Source organism: Pteropus alecto, unplaced genomic scaffold (assembly GCF_000325575.1).
Source record: "Pteropus alecto unplaced genomic scaffold, ASM32557v1 scaffold17, whole genome shotgun sequence".
In the NCBI taxonomy this organism is placed as follows: domain Eukaryota; kingdom Metazoa; phylum Chordata; class Mammalia; order Chiroptera; family Pteropodidae; genus Pteropus; species Pteropus alecto.
In genome coordinates this window covers 4,355,315-4,370,455 of record NW_006440645.1, presented here as the reverse complement: position 1 = coordinate 4,370,455, position 15,141 = coordinate 4,355,315, and the positions used below count along the sequence as shown (strand labels likewise).

The 15,141-nt window shown below is 41.8% G+C and overlaps 1 protein-coding gene across 11 annotated transcripts in view; it reads right to left on the bottom strand.

Annotated features, from left to right (window-relative positions):
- The window catches only part of BBS12 (Bardet-Biedl syndrome 12), a 28,890-nt gene that overhangs the window by 11,807 nt on the left and 1,942 nt on the right, over positions 1-15,141 (bottom strand). For 8 of the 11 annotated variants that reach the window (XR_003048073.1, XR_003048075.1, XR_003048078.1 and 5 more), the window contains one exon: positions 5,444-9,139. The exons of 2 other annotated variants lie outside the window; for them this stretch is intronic. Coding sequence is in view for 1 of the 9 variants with exons in the window: in XM_015593916.2 (XP_015449402.1) it covers positions 6,991-9,123 (2,133 nt within the window). In the remaining 8 variants the exon portion in view is untranslated. Of the gene's footprint in view, positions 1-2,583; positions 9,140-15,141 lie in introns of those variants that run through there. One more of the 11 variants, XM_015593916.2, reaches the window with a different exon arrangement.

Genomic DNA, 15,141 nt, shown 5'->3' with positions numbered 1-15,141 from the left:
ACTTTTAGTCTCATGTCTCTTTATGGTCCTCTTGGCTGTAACCGTTTCTCAGATTTTACTTTTTATAATTTTGACAGTTTTGAGCAGTGCCGAATGTCACATAGTAATAAACTTTTAAAGATATCTAATTTATTCCTAGATTCAATTCAACTAGTGCATTAGAAAAATCTGACTTAAAGTAGTTCTAAAAGGAAAAAAAAAACATTTGGATATAGTTCAAATTATTAAAATCAATTCAACTAGGCTTGAACAACTGGTCTTAGTGTGTATAGAGACAAAACACAAAACAGAATAATTATAACTACTAGTTAGAATTATTGTCATTTCTAAAAATTGTAACTTTATGAATTAATAAGCATTCAAGTTAGATTTCTCTAGGTTCCCATCTTTGTTGTTGTTTTTACATAGCCATAAAGTTAACATTATCTTGAGTTCTGTTTTTTTCTCACTATTTATAAACTTGTTCATGTGTCAGAGTAAAATGTATACTTGGCATTTTTAAAAGTAGCACAGTACTCATTCCATCATATTAATATATCCTATTTGTCCAAATACTCCCCATTATGGAACATTTGGTTTGCTTCCATTTTTTTAGAATAGCATTAACAATTTACAGTTGAACTGATTTGCATTTTCTCCAGCAATGCACTAAGTACATGCTCCCCTACGTGCTCACCAACACTGAGCTTTATCTTTCAGGTACTTTCTACTCTAACTCGTCTGTAATACGACTATAAAGCTGCTTTGCCATGCATTATTGGAGCAAGATTGTGCGTGTGTATGTGTTTGGTGGGGCACAATAAAATCCTCAGAAGGATTTTGATATTGGAGTTACTGAAACTAAGATTTGGGTGAGGTTTACTCGAGTTGAGGGAGATGCCCCCATTGCTGCCTGGATTATACGTATTGACACATTTTAAAATAGTAAACTTTTAATACTGTATCACATTTAGTTCTGTCATTCAAAAACATTTTTATCTCAAAAGTCGGTGGGGCACAATAAAATCCTCAGAAGGATTTTGATATTGGAGTTACTGAAACTAAGATTTGGGTGAGGTTTACTCGAGTTGAGGGAGATGCCCCCATTGCTGCCTGGATTATACGTATTGACACATTTTAAAATAGTAAACTTTTAATACTGTATCACATTTAGTTCTGTCATTCAAAAACATTTTTATCTCGTAGTATGGGAAAATGTATCTTGTGTTTAATAGCTTCTCTTTTTTAATATCCACTAACTTATCACCCATCCACAAGAGAGATACATATGTTATTCTGGTTTCTTCAGGTTTTATATTTTATATTCTGGTTTCTTGCCAATTTATAGTTTATATTCTACTTTTGAACCCACTGTAAACTACTGATATGGCTGCGGTGCCAATAGATATAAATTAATTCTCTTTCATATCATTGGATAATTTCATTCTCTACTGTATTACTTTTGGGTTGGCAATAAAATAAGTTATTATAATAGTTTGAATCTATAGTTGGCCAATTTTGAACCCCCAATGTCATAAACATCATGTATTAAAGTTTCCACAATCAATTTTAAAGTCTAGTCTTCTCACTGTAATCTTTTAAGAAGCGCTTTTTAACATGTTTGACCCCTTTCAAATGAGTTTCACCATCACTCAAAATCTGTCAGGGATTCAACTGGTAACAAGAATCACAAAATTCAGAGCTGGAAAGCATAATAGCGACAACTTCACTAATCTTTATGATTTAAAGCTAAGACAACAGAGGCCAAGAAAACCTGGATCCCCTTCCCGAATTACAGCAAGTTAATAGCAGAGTTGGGATTCTGACCATCTCAAAGCCTACAATAATGAAAAAGGAACTATCTTTGACTTTTCTTGCCCTTATATTCACGCTCACACTAAAATAATTTCACCTTTCATTTTGTGGATTATAAACCAGGTCAAATTTTTAAGAGCATAAGAGTGGAAGTTTGCCTCCTACAGGTCAAAAGAAAGAAGAAATCTTTTAGGTTTTTGAGAGTAAAGTTCCGATGACCCTTATGAAGCAAAAGTGTGTTTTAAAACACTTTTTTGGGACAGTAGCTCTCAGTATAGTACAGGAAGACTTTTATAAAGGGCGCTGCCTTTGTTCTCTTTACTGTTAGTGTGACAAGTTTCTCTATATTCTTTTTTCAGTCCAATATGGTGCTACAGTAGCAGAAAAGAATGACAGAACACTGGTATGAATCCGTAATTAGAAAGACATGAAAATGTTCCTTAGCAACTGAGAACATGATCTGTCTTTTTCTTTTGGTATTTCCTCTTCACTGCTAAGGAAGATCTGAGTGGGCAACGAAAACCCTAGCATGATGTCGGGACAACTGGTAACCGTTTGGAAAAAGTTCTTTTAGCGTCTTATGTCGTCTACTAAAATGAATTCCAGCTGGACTAAATATTTAAATGTGAAAGATGAATAAGCACATAAAACTGCTAGAAATCTATACAGGAGATCGCAGTATAACCTTGGGCTTGCAAACACCTTTCCAGTATAACACCAAAGGAAGAAAATTAAAAGAAAATATAGAAATTTTTAAAACATTAAAAAATATAAAGAAACATCACTGTCCCTTTTTCTTCATTAATAATCGAAGAAAGTTTTATTACAATGAGACTGCATTTTCACCCAAATTAGTCAAAATTTTAAAAATAATATTCAGTGTTGAGAATGGCTGTGAAAATGATACTTTTAATTTGCAGAGCCTTCTGGAAGAATTTGGTAAAAATATATAAGAAAAGCTAAAATGTCCACACACCTGTTGATCCAATATCCATCTCTAAGAATTTATCCAAAGGATATAATCATGAATTAGAGGAAAGATTCAGCCACAAATACACTTTTTATAGCCTTGTTTATAATAGCACCCAATCTGGGACTGAACTAAACGCCCGACAGGAAATGAGTTAAATCATGGTAGGTTATTGTGCTGGAAAGACATGAGGCCACTGAAATTATTCTACAGAAATTTACGTAATGATATTGGAGAAACTTTTTATTATGTTACTTAAAAGTAGTAGATTATATAGCATTACGTTTAGTATGGTCCCTCTTACGGATTGTAAGAAACTTATCTACATCCACACACACAGAATGGGCTTTAGCAAACCGTACCCCAAATACTGATAATGGCTACCTTGGTGTGACTTCAGGGGAAAGAGACTAAGAGTTTCCTCTACAAATGTTCTTGAAGAGTAATGGAAAGAATTAAAAGACGAATGTTAAAAAAATCCCAGCACGGAAGTGTGAATGGGAAAGAGGAAAAGGCAAGCCATAGTCAGGATAAAAAGGTAAAAAGAATGGGGCCTGGCTCTGAGGAGATAAATGAAAGTATTTAGGGAGAATGAAGGTGCCAGAACGTACAATAAACTGATCAGCGATAAAGCCAGGCGCGAAGCAAGAGCTCGTACAAGTCTAGGAGCCGGGAAGGGAGGCGCCGTGGCGCACGCCAACGGGCACGCCTGCGCTTGCACAAGGGCCTCTTGTTATCCCAGGAGTCACTTAAAATGGTTAATACATTTTCTGCTCTAAATAAAGACCCACATTGTCTAAAAAGCTTCATAAAAACATATTGCTAAATGGTCACAGGCAAAAACTCATTTTAAAATAAAGAAACTAGATTTTTAAGAATGGCTCATTGAAAAGTATTTCAAAATGTTTGAGGGTATGTCACTAAAATACAGGAGTTTTTAAAAAGTCTCACTGTCACCCTCTGGGACTTTCCAAAGCCATTAATCGCTCGTGTACGTTTACGGTAGTTCTTGGCTCACTGGTTCACGCCCTTGTCCCAGTCTAAGTGGCTCTATCTACTGAGAGGGAAGCAGTGGGGATCGCAGAGGTCCAGGGTCTCTCAGGGTGGCAGTGCCAGACGGCATGGGTTTTGTGATCACAGCTTTGCGTGCCCGCAGACGCTGGCCAGGGTAACGGGAGGTGATCTCCATCAGGGGAATGAACTCATACTAACCAAACTCACAGAGGATTCCTCTGTAAACCAAGACGCTAATTTTATATTTATATTTGTGACATAACCACTAGAGAAAACAATATTCATACATCGATGTATATAAATTTTGAAGGAGACACAGTTCAGCCCATAACACATACTATTTCAATATTTGCAACATCTACTTTCTGCACTTTGTAGATGAGGAAATGAGCTTAGTAAGGTTCAGAAACTTGCCCGAGATCTCACGGTTAGAAGGTGGTAGAGCTGGAACTGAGAACTAAGCCAAGTTTATTCTCCTGCGATGTGACTTAACAAACATCTATATTAGAAGACTTCTAGTCTCCAAGTATTTATTACAATACTTTACTAAATATTTAGTAGTACTAACTATGCAAACACAAACTTCACAAAAAAGATCTATTGTATAGTGAGCTGAGCATCTGTTAATATTAGTAGCGCTCATAATCTTTATCATATTTTAACAAAAACTTAGTGTTAATAGTATACAGGAGAGTAAAAGTGTCAGTATCTACCCAAGTAAAATAATACACTTTATTTTTAAAAACAGTTCAACACTCAATGTTGTTATTCGGACTTTGAACTAAGACAGTATATTTAATTGGAATGACTATCTGTGCAAGGTTTTCATGTAATCATATTTAAGATAGCCATGAAACCAAAAATAATATTCTTTTACCCAAGCATGAGGATAATCAAATTGCATTTTCTAATACATATGTATTAGCTCTATAAATAAACCACTGTTTTCTTATTTTGTTGTTGTTACCTTATGGAAAAACAAAAAAATAAAACTTCATATTACAATTAAAGCTTAGAAATACAGACTTTGGAGCCAAATAAAATCTTACTTAAAATTCTAGGTCTACTGCATTCTGTGAGATCCTGGGCAAGTTTCTTAACGATACTAAGCTCATTTCCTCACCTATAGAGAAAACAGATGTTGCAAAGATTGAAATAATATAAGTGTTATGGGCTAAACTGTGTCTCCCCCAAAATTTATACATTGACGTCCTAACTCCCAGTACCTCAGAAAGTGGCTGTATTCAGAGACGGGGTTTTTAAAGGGGTAACAAGTTAAAATGAGGTCGTTAGGGAGGGTCCTAATCCAATATGACTGGTAATATGACTGGTGTCCTTACGAGAAGAAATTTGGACACAGACAGGTACAGAGGGAAGATGAACAGACGCAGGAAGAAGACAGCCATCTGCAAGTCAAGGAGAGAAGCCTCAGAAGAAACCAACTCTGCCAACGCCCTGATCTCAGATTTTTCGGCCCCAGGATTGAGAGAATGTAAATTTTTGTCGTTTAAGCCATTCAGTGTGTGGTACTTCGTTATAGCAAACCTAGCAAATTAATACACTATGTAAAGAATTTAGAAGAGTGCCTAGAACATGGTAGGCAATTAATTACGATATGACTTTCCCAGAGCTCTTCTAATATTCAGTTCCCAAAGCCACACTCACACTTCAGTCCTCATGATGCTCAGCTGTCAGCAGCAGCGGACTGTGCTGGGCCGGGCGCCCGCACGCTCCTGCCGGGGACTGAGCGCTCTTCGTCCAGCCGGTTCTCAGGGATGTGTTGCTGGGGGTGGGCTTGGATGATAATGTGACAAAAGGCTTACGTCCGCTGACGATAAAAGTTGTGACTCGCCCAAGCTCAGTGTTCCTCTCCTGTAACACAACCTGCCATGTGTGCAGGCATTCATCTGGGCTCTGTCACCCCTGTGGGACTTGGGAGCACAGGGGACCAACGCGAACCAACATGAAGCTCTGGCTACTATGTCTCTGACCCAGGCATTCCATGTCTTCTGCCAGTGTCCCGTGAAACGTGAACAGGCTAACCTGCTCGCTTGTGAACAGGGTAAAGCTCAGATTCTGGGCAGTTCTGGGTAGTTTTGGCTGACAGAGCCACGGTTTTCTGAAAAAGTTGAGGGCCCCAAATGGGCTGAGTTAAGAGATAAAGGATTCCCCGAGATCCACCAGCAAATGCTTCCACTCAAATGGTAGGGAAGAGAAGAGGGACGGGGCCCCCACTGTCCCACCTGCTAAGGAGTGTTTGGGGCTGAGCAGTGAGAGATGGGTCAACACAGGCCGCTCGCCCGGCGTCGTGGCTGTGCTCGCTCACCCGGGGGTGGGAAGGAGGGTGTTACATAATGACAAGGCAGCAAGGCCCAGGGCCCCAGCGGAGAAGAAACTCGACCGTGGCTCCTAGGCCAAGGGGTCCACGGAGCTGAAGCAAAGGCTGTCAGAAAGAGGGAGGAGAACTCTGCGCAGACTGAAGAGACAGGTATGCTGAGCACAAGCAGGGCAGCTGACCAAAGCCGAAAGTAAATGCAAAGCGTCGCTCACCGGCGTGAGGGGGTCTGTCCCTCTACACCCCTCATACCTCCTCCCCCCTCTATTCTGACCGCGGCTGCTTTAAGGAAAAATCACATATAGGGCTCAGTACTATCTGTGGTTTCAGGGGTTCACTGGGGGTCTTATCCCCCGCGGATAAGCGGGGCTACCGTATAGATGACGTTCTGGTGGTCGACAAGTTAGAAGCCTGTCCCAAAGGTCCTGACTGGCCGTTATCTACCTGACTGTGGCAGTCAGTCGGAGCGGATGATAAACTCAAAGTCCAGAACCCTGTTTGCCAAGGACAGTTTCTCTCCTGTGACACAACCCACGACGTGTGCAGGCTGCCCTCATCAGCCCTTCGTGGTGCTCTTGCGGGATTTACACGGACGAGGGACTGACACAAACCAACTTGAAGCTCTGGTTGCTGCGTTTGCTGTGGATAATAAAAGTCCTTTGTCTCTGGCCGAAGTGTCTCCTGCACACTGCAGCATCCCATAGAACAGTAACAGGCGGACCTGTGAAGCCTCCGCCCTGCACAGTTGTGACAGACATCAATCCTCTCTTCTTGGTGACAGCTAGCTAGCATTCTAGGCATCGGGACTTGGCCATTAGAAAACTTATTAGCATGCTATATTACCAAAGATTATTTCCCAAAGACTTAGCCAATCGCACTACAAAAACAAAAGGCCCTCTGCCTCCTGTGATTTTATCTGCGTGTGTCCAAGTCCAGTGATGATTTCACTGTCTGTCTGAAGTACTAACAGCACTAAATCTAAAGCTCGGCGCCACGCCTCAATCTTTGGTGTAACAACGTCATAAACTCTTGGAATCTGGTCCAGTTTGTTTGAAATGTCCGAATTAAAAATTCCACTCTTTAGTTTATCGTATTCACTCAAGATGTAAGATGAAGGCGAGCCGGAGTCTGTGGCATTCTGTAGGTGGTGCTGAATGAACGTGCTGGCTTCAAATTCTGATGCGGAACTGGCAGTGTTGCACATGAGAGTTGAAAGGTATCTGTGCCAGCCGCCCGCCAGGCATTTAAGCACAGTCGGTCTGTAGAGTGCCAGGGAAGAGGCCAGCCAAGAGGAAGCGTTAGGAAGCCCTCCCGAGCAGACGAGGCTTCCTTCATTCACGGGGCGCCCTGCGAGACTTTGAAGATGGCTGAGACACAGCAGTTCCGCTGCACCCCCTCCCAGAAGGACCTTTTGCTCTTTGAGAGCACAGTGTAGACGGTAGGCACAGGTCCAGAACCGATCTTCTTTGCTTTGCGTCTGTGCAGTGACTGGGCCCGTGAGCACCACTGTAACCAAATGAATTCCTTCTGTCTCCAACATGACTGCCATTCTGCCAACGCCATCTCCACTCGAGGGGACGCTTCTCCAGAAGGCCACACGGACTCCACTGCCCACGCAGTCTTCCGCCACTTGTGTAATGTAGGTCACTTGTACTGCTCCAGAAGCCTCCGCGAAGGCCTGTATCACGTCACCACTCACCGACCCGATCACCAGCCGCTTCGTGTGTGTGCATTTCTCAATTAAGCGCTCGGATACACCTCCTTGTGCCAGGACGAGGCTCACATTGAACTTGATCAATACCTGTAATACGTGATTTGTCCACAGTTCTTCTGAGCTGTCCTGTTGGACCTTCATGCTTTCCATTTTGATATTTGCAGACTTATTAAAGCCCAGGTGGCGGTAACTCTCGGTGAGGTCGCCCTCAATGAGAACCACCCGGAGGGGCTGATTCTGTAATTCCTGGATCAGACTGGTACTGGGCACTGACACGGCAGTGACGTATCCGGGGTGGACACAAGAAAAAGCTTCGGGTAAACCTGGTAAGCAGCAGGTGAAGACCCGTGAAATGTCGAACCCGAGCACGGGCGTGCAGTCGCCCTGGTGTGACCCGCTTGCCCGCTGGCATTGCAGCCGCAGAGCTTCGCTGACGAATCCCATGCTGTCGTGATCGCCGTGGCTCAGACCTGCCTCCAACGCCACCAGATCACCGCAGCTGCAAGCTGGCCGAGCGGCCGCACCATGTCCTTCTGGAAATCTGCCCGGTTTGCTCAGCCTTTCATTATGATCCATCTTATTAAAATGCCTGCTGTGGGTCAGCACCGACTTTCTGCAGCGGGTGTCTGCGAGCAGACTGCTTCTCAGAGTTTGAGGGGTCGGTGACGTGTTTTTACCTGCTTCGGCCTTAGCCTGAGTTCTAAAAAGTTCCGCTGTTTTAACAGGCTTCCCAGAAAGATTGTAAATGGTCCCTGACTGAGAGGCGACCTCTCGGACCTCATGCTCTTTCTGTATCAAACCGGCATCTAAAGGGATTTGTAGAAAAGGACACGAACTGCCACTCGATGATTCAAGTCCAGAAAATGTCTTTGTGCTGTCCACGTCGTCAAACACATTGTGGACAGGCACCTGAAGGGACCTGACCGCTTCAATGCAAGAGTCCAAGCCTTCTGACATTACCGACACTATTAATGAAGTGGGGACACCCAGGTGAAGACACTCCTCAGCAGCTCTGCTCCAGGCCCCGACGAGGAATAGGAGAGTGCTGGTCCCAGTTCTATGCACGTTATTCTGCGCCTGCACGGCTTCATTGAGAAGCTGTCCCACCGCACTGGATAAATCCAAACTTTCCAGAAGCCTTACTGCCGAACTGACTAACACACTTTCATGACACTCCTCATCTATAACAAATTTGGATGATTTTACGGGGCCCAGGAAAGTTCTTCCTGTTTCTGCAAGTGATGAAAGTTGTTGCAGCCCCACGTGCCTTCTTTTGTTTATGATCCTGCAAGCCATCAATGCAAATCGTCATCTGCAAACAAAATAAAAACTTAGAACTTTATTGAGTGTAACTCATGGCTATCAGTGCTTTTAAGAGAAAAATAAGATGTGGCCCTTGTCTTTGAGGAGCTTCTGGCATGTAGTTTCCATTCGATGTGGTCAGTGAAACGATAGTCTCCTGATGACATTAGGGACAAAGGAACAGCTGTTGGAGAAACGCCCCATCCCTCGGGGAAGGAGGACCATGCAGGCGATGGGCACTGTCTCCAGAAATGAGTCCTGAAGAATAATCTGAAAGAATCAGCAAGTTGAAAGAGGTGGTCGTAAAAGCACCTGTATGTGAAAAAACACAGGGCATTGGGGTGAACCAAGCAGTCGAGGTTTATGGGACGGTAAAGAAAGTGGGAACAGTAGGAGACGAAGCTCTAGAAGAGAAACGGGGCTGGATCACACAGGGCGCTACGTGCCGGGCCGAACCGGATCCTACGTGGGAGGCACTGAGGTGTTTCAGGAAAGAAAGATGAAGAAAGAGCTGGAAGTGGTGGTTGAGAGCGTGCACTCCGAATCTAGAGGTCTGGATTTGAACTTGGCTCTACAGCTTAGCAGCTGTATGGCCTTCAGCAAGTTAGTTAACTATTTGGCCCTGTACCCAAATCAGAAAAGTGAGGATAATAATAACAGAAATTACTTCACAAGATTATTTTAAGGAGTAACAAGTACAGACGTTGCTAAGAGCTTTCTGAGGACTCGTTTAATACTACTAATAGTACTAGTACTACTATTATTATGTGTGTTTTGGATATATTCCCTCTCTGAAAACAACGTGGTATATTACCACTTCGATAACTGATGAGTGCCAGACAGAGAGGCAGAGAGGTCAGTTAAGAATCTTCTGTAGACACCTAGGTGAGCTATGTGGAAGAGGGGTGAAGGTAAGAAGATAGATTTGGTTATTGATTAGAATATTAAAAGGAAAAAAATGTTATTTAAAGGGAAGTTCAAGAGCAACTGGACTTGTTCCACATAATATTTCAGAATTCACACCTAAAACTAACAGGAAGAAGTTACAAGATCAAGACTTTCGCCCAATAAAAAGAGCTTTTAAACAAAGTAGCCCCTACCTGAAAAGCTGTCTATAACAAAATGACCTGTCTTGTGAGGTAGGAGCTGTCAGTTAAAGTAATGGAGCTAAAACTGTAGATTATGTAAACTTCTCTTCCATCCCTAAAACATGACAATTCTTCAAGTAATATTTTTTATCACAATCTTTTAAATCCAAAATGTCAAAGAGCAAACAACTCTTAGAATCCTGCTTTCCCTCCGGTGCTGGCCAGAGCACTGAGGAGGAGCCACACACATCTCGGCTCATCCTCGGAGCTGAAGCACACGCTGGCTCGAGATGCACCTGAGGAAGCCGTAACAGGACGAGTCCTCAAAAGCTGCTTCCTACACGCTTTCAAGGACCACGGAGAAAAGCTAGTACAGTCTAGGAAAGTATATAACCAATTGTCTGAGCTCAGTTTCAAATTCCCTTTTGTGAACTTTTCAGTTCTGTAAAATAAAAGTAACTCTCGATACACTCAGGCACACCCCTAGATGGCATCGAAACGTACCGTGGGGCTTCCGCCTCCACCATCCGGAGGCCCACCAAGTCTAACGCTATCTGATCCTAGCATGTTCTTGCTGTCCTTCAGCCCTCACTGCCGTATTCCGGCCCCTTTTCCTCCGTTTACATTCCCCAACGTCAGTTGCTACCATCACTTCCCTGCACGGATACTTACCTGGCAAAGCCAGTAATCATGATGTAGTACAACCCTCTCCACTCGGTGCTGACCTGCGGCAGCTGGAAACAAACAGGGACACACACGCAACCATGCTGATCGCTGTCCTTTAAGTTCAGGACCTCAAACCTCAAGTGGCCTTCATAGTGCCTGGCAATCTAATTCCCTAGCTTTTTGTTTTGTTTTGTTTTGTTTTGCTTTTTATAGTTATTGCTTTCTGGGTTCTATTTTTAAAAGTTTTGCCTACCACTGATTACAAAATATATTCCTCTATATTGCTTCTAAAAGCCGTATGGTTTGGTCTTTTTTAAAATGGAGGTAAAAGTCACATAACATAAACTTGACATTTTTCTAAAATTTTATTTTATTACTTTCAAGTATATAGTACATTGATTAGACATTTATATAGTTTATAAAATGATCCCTCAAATTGCTCTTTCTCTCCTCTGGCTCTCCATCTAGCCATTGCATTCACGCTAGCTGCATTCCCTATGCCATGCTCCCCATCCTCATGCCCATCCATCAACTACTAATTAGTACTTCTTTAACCCTTCACCCCATTCTCCCAGTCCCCAATCTCCCTCCCCTCTGGCTTTCGCCAGATTTTCCTCTATATTTGTAAGTCTATTTTTGATTAGTTTGTTCTTTTTGTTCCTTAGATTCCACATATAAGTGAAATCATATTTATCTTTCTCTGTCTGACTTATTTCACTCAGCATAGTAACCTCTAGGTCCATCCATGTCATTGCAAATGGTAGGATTTTATTTTTTTAGGGGCTGAGTAATATTCCATTGTATATATGAACCATAGCTGCATCCCTATGTTTACGGCAGCACAATTTACAACAGCCAAGATGTGGAAGCCACCTAGGTGTCCATCACAGACGGCTGAATAAACTTAACATTTTAAAGTGTACAATTCAGTAGGCCTGAGTACATCCACGATGTTGTGCAGCCACCACCTTTATCTAGTTCCAGAACATCTCCATCACCCCCAAAAGAAAATCTGGTACCCACTAAGCAGTCTCTCCCTGTTCCTTCGCCCGCGGGCCACGGCACCCACGACTTACTGTCTCTGTGGATTCAACTATTCTGATAAATGGGGCCACACAGCATGTGACCGTTTCTGTCTGTCCTGTGTCACTCGGCGTGATGGTTTAACGGTTTTGAGGTTCCTCCACACCATGTTACATGTCAGGACATCATTCCTTTCTGAGGCTGGGTAACATTCCACTGCATGTACACATATTTTTGTTTGCCGTTCACCCGTGGTGGACATTTGGGTTGTTTCTACCTTTTGACTATTGTGAATAGTGCTACTGTAACAAATAGGACATTTGTGTACTAGTGTCTGAGTACCTGCTGTCAATTCTTTTGGGCAGACAGGGTGGGTATATGGTAACTCCATGTCTAACGTTTTGGGAACGGCTAACTGTGCTCTACAGCAGTGGACCACGTTACGTTGCCACCAGCAGCATACGAGGGCGCCCCTTTCCGCACCCCCTTGCTGTATTCGTTTCCTAGGGCTGCTGTGCCACGTCACCACAAACTAGGTGGCTTAAAAGACTGAAATCCAGGTATGTGCAGGGCCGTGGTCCTTCGGAAGCTCCAGGGAAGAACGTTCCTGACTCCGCCGGCTTCCAGTCGCCCCCAGAGGCCCCTGGCTTTTGGCAGCAGAACACGACCTCTGCCTCCATGGCCTCCTCCAAGGGCACTGGTCTTTGGAGTTAGGGGCCACCCTAATCCAGTATGCCCTCTTCCTACGTAATTACATCTACAAAGACCCTATTTCCAAATAAAATCACATTCTGAGATTCTGGGTGGACGTGGATTTGTGGGGGAATGCTAACTACTCAATCCAGTACACTCGACAACACTTTTGTTTTTGTTTTTTGGTTTTGTTTTTAAATAATTATCCTAGTGATGTGAAGTGATATTTATTTGTGGTTTTGATTTGCATTTTTCTAATGACTAATGATGTTGAGCATCTTTTCATGTGCTTGTTGGCCATTTGTATGTCTTCTATGGGGAAATAGCTATTGAACTCTTTTGTCTATTGGGCTGTCTTTTTGTTGTTGAATTGTAAGAGTTCTTTATATATTTTGGATATAAAAACCTTATCAAAATTTGATTTTCAAATCATATTTTCTCTCATTTTGTACATTGCATTTTCCACTTTTTTGATAATATACTTTGATGCATAAAAATTTTTAATTTTAATGAAGTCTAATTTGTCTATTTTTTCTTCGTTGCTTATGTTCTTGGTGTCATATCTAAGAATTCATTATCAATCCAAAGTCATGAAGATTGAACCCAATGTTTTCTTCAAAGAGTTTTATAGTTTCATATTTTATATTAATTTCACTGATACATTTGAGCTGATTTTTACATATGGTTGAAGTGGTCCAACTTCATCTTCTTTTTTTTTTTTTTGCATTTGGATATCAAATTGTCCCAGCACCATTTGTTGAAGAGACTATCCCCCACTGAGTGGTCTTGGCGCCTTTGTCAAAAATCAATTGGCAATAGATATACGGGTTTATTTCTGAACTCTTAATTCTATTTCATTGGCCTAGATGCCCATCCTTAAGCCAGGCCCACATTGTTTTTGATTACTGTAGCTTTGTAGTAAGTTCTGAAGTCAGGAAGTATGTTCTTTTTGTTTTAGCTTTTACATTTATGTTAATAACTCATCTTAATATGATCTCTGTAAACGCTGTGAGGTATGGGTTGTTTTTCCCTCATGGATATCCAGTTACTTCACAATAATTTGTTGAAAAGACAAGTTTGAAAAGACAAGACTGACTTTCTGCTTTTGTTTTTATTTTCTAACATGTTTTGAGAGCTTAAGTATGAGGCACTTTGCATGCATTATGTAATGTAGTCCTCAACATGAGGTAGATACTGTAAATAACCTATTCCAATGACATAAAAAATGAGTTAACCAATAGTAAGCAAAACGTTATGAACTAAAAGCTAGACTCATATAATGCCGAAGTCTCAGGTTATTAACTACTCTACAATACTGCCTCTGGCTGCCCTTCTGCCCAGGACCACGATAATCCACCCTCTCTTCTGTAGAATCTTCCACTGAGTCTCTCACTCCCAAGCCTTTCTACATTCTTCCAAGCTTGTTCATAATCTTAATATAGATGTGCTCATTGTTTTCAAAGTGTCAGAGTCTCTATTTATGGTTTCCTTTCTATACTATGTTTAAATCACAAAATGTTACAAGTGGAAAAGTCATAAATAATTTAGAGCAAAAGGAAAAAGTCATGGGCTATTTCAAACTTGGTCTGATTTAATTTATATGAAAAAAGGTTTCCCAGAAGAGGCATGAAATTATTTAAACAAAACTAATCTACAAGATAAAGTCGCATAAAATCGATAACAAAATATTCGAGATCTGTTTCAGCATTTGAAGAATCTATTCCAAGTTTCAGAAGTAATCACAAAAAAAGTTTTTGCATTCCTAAGCTTGGAAGAGCTCCTAAATTATTATTTTGAACAGATTACAATCTGCTATAGTTAACGTAAAGCAAAAACTCAAACAAGAATCCCTCGTCTTCAAAGAGGTTGAATATAAAAAGGCAAAGACAGGCAAGAGGATGGAGAAATAGGTAATTTCAAAGATGAAAAGTACCTGTGGCAACTTTTCTTGGCATTGAACTGACACAGTCTGACTCTTGTTCTGCCCCACGTCAGCACTGGTGTTTCCCACAAACAGCTCCCCATTTCCTTACTGGGAACCCTAACAACTTTACTTGTCAGCTTAGTGTTTCTTTAACTTTCTAAGAGGGTGGCAGCAGAGTCAGACTACTTCACTGGGATTCTGATGTTAGAAGCAGCTTTCTTTCCTTTCCCTAAAAGCCTGTCTAGTCTTGTCCAAGGTGCTAGGTTTAGAACTAGCTTTTTTTCATAATCAAAACCAACGGTTTGCTTACCTCCAGTCTATTCCTAATACAATGGTCTAGTCGGATCACTCCACTGCCTAATATCCTAAAATCGTAAATAAAGTTTTTACCCTTTTGTCTGACACAGGAGTCCCTTTTAAAAATTAACTCAGATCTTTTCACTCCTCTGCTCAAAATCTTGCAAAGCCTTTCCATTTCCCTCAGAGTGAAAGCCAAAGTCACTACAATGTCCTAATAACCTGCTCTCCTCCGCCCTGCCCCTTTGACCCCTACGACTCTACCCCACCACCCTGCTCCGGCTCCCTTCTGTTCCTGGGCTGTGGGCACGCTCGCTGCCT